This window comes from Mytilus trossulus, chromosome 5 (genome assembly GCF_036588685.1).
Source record: "Mytilus trossulus isolate FHL-02 chromosome 5, PNRI_Mtr1.1.1.hap1, whole genome shotgun sequence".
Lineage (NCBI taxonomy): Eukaryota > Metazoa > Mollusca > Bivalvia > Mytilida > Mytilidae > Mytilus > Mytilus trossulus.
This window is the reverse complement of record NC_086377.1, coordinates 58,319,553-58,325,552: the sequence shown is the minus strand read 5'-3', so window position 1 is coordinate 58,325,552 and position 6,000 is coordinate 58,319,553. Positions and strand designations below refer to the sequence as shown.

The window sequence follows — 6,000 nt, the reverse complement described above, 5'->3', positions numbered from 1 at the left end:
TATAAAATTTGATGATAGGGATAGTTAAAATAAACTCATCATAGATACGAGGACAAAATTTTTTGTATACGCCAGATGCGCGTTTCGTCTGCAAAAGACTCATCAGTGACGCTCGAATCCAAAAAAGTAAAAAAAAAAAAAAACCCAAATAAAGTACGAAGTTGAAGAGCATTGAGATAAAAAATTCCTAAAAGTGTTGCAAAAAACAGCTAAGGTAATCTATGCATGAGGAAGAAAAGCCTTATTAGTATTAAAAACGTTTGGACTTTTTTTTCTAATTTCTGTGTAATTTAGTCAGTGGATCGATCTGTGTATTTAGATGTTAACTCGCTTGTTGACTGATTATCAATTAGGAGATTTAACTGTTTTGTATGTTAAGCCCCGACGGCATAAATTGGTCATTTGATGTTCCCAAACGTCGTCTGCGTTTGAGCAAATGTTTTCATAGCATCAGTTTTGAATTGATGCCATGAACATTTATGACGTTATCCAATCAAAATGAACGTTAAAACGATATTGCATTAGAATTATGAATGATAGTGTTACAAACCAGTACAACTTTTTTTTCTTAGATGATAATTAGATGTCATCAAGCCTGTATTTTTTGTTGTCATTATTACATGTATTTTGTTTCTTTGGTTTGATTGAATTCTCATTAACGAATATTCAATTTTTGTTCGATTGATTCTAAGGTTTTGTTATCAAACTCATTGTCCAATCTATCAATTCAAAAAGATGATTGAAGAAGTTTACTGCCAAACATATGTGCAACTACATTAAACGTTGAACAAATAGATAAATATTGTGTTTTTTCGATTAATTACAAAATAAAGAAAGAATTTCTATATCTAAAAACTTAAATCACATTCATCAGTGGTATTTGTTATCAAATTATTGTTTTCATATTTCAGATATTATAGAGTCCTCTTCATCCAGAACTTTTTGTTGGTCCACAACTGAAATAAAATATAAATAAAATTAATTGGTCGAAATTGAATTGTACGATACTGATAATATTAACAGAACGAAAGAGAAATGATAATAATAATAATAATAATAATAATAATAATAATAATAATAATAATAATAATAATAATAATAATAATAATAATAATAATAGATAAGCTTCGTTTTAAGTTACGGTGCTGATGCAATAAAGAATTCTTGTCTGTTGAACGTTTGTTTGATGTGCAAACATCGATCCTTTGCAAAGTACAACAATGTTACACATTGTCAAAGTGTTGGTTGGTAGACTTTATCTTCGCAATGGGATTTTGTCATTATTAAATACAATATTACTTTTATTCAGAGCTATACACATTTTAGATAAGAGTATAAATGGTTATGATAAAGTGAAATGAGCGCATTCTAAAAATTAAAATGAATTTCAGAATTTACTGACTTTTGTTATGTTTCATTGATTCCTAGAAATAGTCCTTGTTAGGTCAGAAGAGAACATTTAAGACTTGAGATTTCAACATTAGACATTTACTTCGAAACCTCGTTTGCAACCGAATGGGCTAATTCCTAGAAATACTCCACATGTATCCTTTGTACAGGCCAAATATAGTTTGCTTTACATCATGTTTATTCTTTCAACCTCGCACCCTGAGAGTATTGCATTTTATTTTATTTTATTGTGTGTGTTAATCCTGCGTATATAAAATGCATGAATGCTAATGAGGCAATTTGCCATCAGTAACCAAATGATAATATTATAGAAATTGACAACAACACGTAAAATACGGCCTTCAACAATAAACAAAACCCATACCGCAAAGTTTTTGTTAAAATATGATTTTCAATTAGCATATATCTTGTATATGTTCAATATATACATTGCACAGCTTACTGTGTTTTACATCATGCGGACGTTTGCTTGAATCTTCCATATATAATACACGAAACACAGGACTGTATCCTACTTCTTTGAAAGATGTATCGGGAATTCTGACGACACTTCTTTTGGTATGACAGGCTTGTTGACAAGCGATGGAGTTGTCTCCCGTTAGACAAAATGTGGCATTGCATTCAACAAATACGTTATCTTTTTTTGTTTGAAATTCAAAAGAGCTAAATACAAATGTTGTCTCGTGTGTTGTTTGACTGATGATTTGTGTTGTGCTCTCTGTAGGACAGCTGAAATGATAAAATTAAAAATAAAATGGTTTTTTAAATCGCTTGAAAAATATAAGGTTTCGAATGAGAATTAAAGGATTTTTACTTTTCTGATAAATATCTAAGTACGTAACATTCATTTGAAAATGTGATCTAATAAATTTACTTCCTCGTGCATTTTGTTTTATGAATTTAGGATTCAAATAGCGACAAAATTGTATCATTAAGTCGTATTGTGAATATTTGCTTGATAAAAATACAGTACTGGTCAAATGGGCAAGATGTTGTAAATTGCAAAGAAAATACATGTCAATGAATTGCATACATTTATCTGAGTAAAGCTAAGCAATTCAAATCTGATAGCATATCTTTACACTCCACAATACTATATCATTGGCATCAAAATCTTCCTTATCGTTTAAAAATGATTGAACGTATGCATATGCCTCATATTTTCAACTATCAATACGTTATGGTTTGAATTATAATGATATAGTTAATATATTAGGTGACTTTGCTGTTGAAACATATCGATATAAATTATTTCACAATATTAGTTATATAGTGACCTAATACGATGTATACAGCATGTACAGGGTCAGTAAATTCCATATGGGGTGACTAGCACTATGTAATGAATTTATCTTACCGACTATCTTTATTTGCTGAATTAAGACTAGAGTTTTCTCGTTTGCAATCATACCACCTCTTCTTATTTTTATATTAAAGTGTGCAATGTTCTAAACAAAACTAATGCCAACAATAGCAATTTAATATCAACAACTGTGATATAACAATATTAAACAGAACTTTCAATACATTTGAATAATCAAATAAAGCCAAAGTCGTAACTCCACTACTGACCGTGTATTGAAATAAGCCCCGTCTCCCTACTCATGCTACTAGACTAATATGGAATAAACACAGTCTCCACGCAGACGATTTTAACCAATCATTTTCCGAGAAATGTATAGAAAGTAAGATTGGACAAATTGCAAAGAGGTAGGCCTGCAAGTTACTTAAAACCTCATTTATTTTTTGAACTTTATCTTTAGCTATTCATCTTCAATTTGTTGATTTAAAGATGTAAATCGATTCCTGTATAAGGGACTTTAAATATAAATCAAATGAATTGTAAAGCGCCTTACCCATCTTTTATGAGAGGATATGCATACGCAGCTGATGAATAAGATTGTGGTTTCGCTACACATGAATGAAGTCTCATTTTATAGTTGTCTGTCGCATATGTTTTGATCTTGACATATATATTTTCACCAATATTGATTTGAAGTGGATTTCCATTGATCTGTTGTAAGAAATGCTGATCTTTATAAAAGGCAATTATAACACTTTCTTTTCCTGACCCAGATATATGGTCCACATTACTATGCCCGCCATGGAACGACGAAACAGTAGTTGAAAGTATTTCGTTCGGATGGAAATTAACTGTTGCACTGTTTATCTTCGAAAGTTCACAATCAACATCTACTGTCCAACGAAAATGACGTATAACTATCGGGTTAGGTGAACTGGCTTCTGGGTACATCAGTCGATTCTTATATAAAACACTGTTCACTTTATCCTACAATAAAATATACATCCAATAAACTTGTCAAAGATGAATCTCGTGTTTCTAAAAGTAAACAAAATATGATTTCATGAACTACATTTTAATTTTATAGTATCTGCAAAAGTTTAGTGTTTATTCATTATAATCCAGATTTAAACAAAAAATCTTAAAACCACAAAAGAAAGCAATTGGTCAAGCTGGTTTTGTTAGAAAGGAGGACAATTTGGAGAAAAACATATTGGGCAGGCGAAAAAGGTGACGAAAAAGAAAATTTACCTAGAGGAAACCCTGATCATGATAAAACTGCTCCATATATAAAGATCCACATTTCGAATATTTTGTCTAGACAGAAGAATTTAATCCTGAATGGCACAGTATGATCCTTACAAGGGATGAAATTTAACAAAATAATCTGTGCTCTATTTTGATATCGAAACAAAAAAATCTTCAGTCTCTTTATTTGATACCTAAGTAAAATAGATGTATATTTTCCCGTCAATTCGGGTTTTTTTTTTTGCTTTTGAAGTGGCATGTGGTTCCATTTAACTACATCATTTCGTAAAATAATAAAATTAACACCTTTAGTATTGCCTTAAAAGTAACGAGGTAAAGGTAAAACTCGAATATTATCTGATCAAGTAAATTCAGAGAAACCCGAAAAAAAGTTACCAATATGGATGAAATCAAATTGATATATTTGTATCGCCCTAATTTGTGTTCGCAATATTATTACAATATGATTAGGGTGTTGCAATAAAGCAAGAAATGAAAGAAATCTTATTTTACAGACTATACTACCTCTCGTAGGGTTCCACATTCTGTGTATTTATGTGAAAAGAATAGTGTGTCATCTCTCCACACACCTTTACAGCTAGCATCAGGGAAATATATTAATTCCCGAATAGTATCTGGGTATAGCTTTTTCATTATCGTCATGTTTACTGCTATATCCCATGAAGCAGGTCCACATCCTACCTCAATGGCATCCCGTCTTTCTAAGGCTATGCAAAATAAAATAAACTGCATTTAACGGATATAATTTATAAACAATAGAAATAACACTTAATGACGAGAAGCCAGCGGAACATCATCTGAAAATTTTACAATAACAAATCAAAAGTCTTCATCTTAATTTCGAATGTGGACAACGATAAGAAAAAAAAGACAGAGGTACATGCAAACGTCGTATTGAAAACGAGTACGATCAGGTATGTACAAACAGGCAAATGATACTTAAGGTAAAAAAATACATTTAGAACATCTGAATAGCTTGCAAATAAAATGATGTCTCAACATCAACTGGTATTTTTAAAATATTAGTTGTCAAGGTGTGATTCACACAGTATGGAATTTTGAAATTCAGAACAAATTTTTAATAAATAACATTAAATTAGAAGGAGGCCACTGTCATTATTCATTGCCTCTTGTGACAGCCTCAAGATGAATTGGATAACACTCGTCAGTTAACATCGTATATTTAACAACTTTGAGCAAAAGTTCACAACTCATTGAAAGTTAAAGACAAAGGTTTAAGAGGAATCTTCTTGTGTCAATAACTCAACACATGTGCATTACCGACTGACTAAAGATGAACATATGTATTAAGAAAATTGTTAATATAACGAGAAAAGATAAATGCTATCAATCAAGCCAAACACGAATAATAATAATAATAATACAGACACCATGTAAGCATTAATAAAATACCGGTCTGTTTGCCCAGTTGTAACACGATGTTATCAAAATATGGTGAATTTGATCACGTCTTTACATTTATTTGTGTTGTTTGAATTTTGAAATCATTGAAAACACGAAGGCATTAGTACCCAAATTTTACCTTAGCTAGATTAAGCATATTGTTGTATCTTGACTTTCAATTCTCTTAGCTTTGTTTTTATTGACAATTCAATTGTATAAATTAGAGTGCAACTGATAACGCGAAAGTTGCGGCAGATACTCTCATTAAAAACACATGATATATATGTTGTTTACAAGATGTAAGTTTGTACACATTATAGTCTGTACAGGGTTTTTGTACAAGTGATGAGTTTTTTATACAAACCTTCTTGCACCAAGTGATAAAAGGTTATCTTCTAAAATGTATTTGTTTAATGTCTTAAATCAATATTTATATACCTCAACTTAACATTTAATTTATTCTCTTTGTCCTCAAACTAAAATTAGGAACCTTGAATGGTTGAAATTCATATTTTATTTTTCTCCTCATTCCAAAACCATTTCAATAAAAAGTGTTTTGTGTTCTTATAATGTTTTGTTTTTTTGTATCAATGCTCAGTAGTAGACTGTATCAT

The 6,000-nt window shown here is 30.6% G+C and overlaps 1 protein-coding gene across 1 annotated transcript in view; it reads right to left on the bottom strand.

Moving 5' to 3' along the window:
• Window positions 1–900: 900 nt before the first annotated feature.
• LOC134718118 (deleted in malignant brain tumors 1 protein-like) overlaps window positions 901–6,000 on the bottom strand; it is a 59,534-nt gene continuing 54,434 nt past the window's right edge. The window contains exons 21-24 of the mRNA XM_063580610.1: window positions 4,487–4,689; window positions 3,267–3,700; window positions 1,853–2,139; window positions 901–956 (exon numbers count right to left, since the gene is read on the bottom strand). Coding sequence (XP_063436680.1) covers window positions 901–956; window positions 1,853–2,139; window positions 3,267–3,700; window positions 4,487–4,689 — 980 coding nt within the window. The remainder of the gene's footprint in view (window positions 957–1,852; window positions 2,140–3,266; window positions 3,701–4,486; window positions 4,690–6,000) is intronic.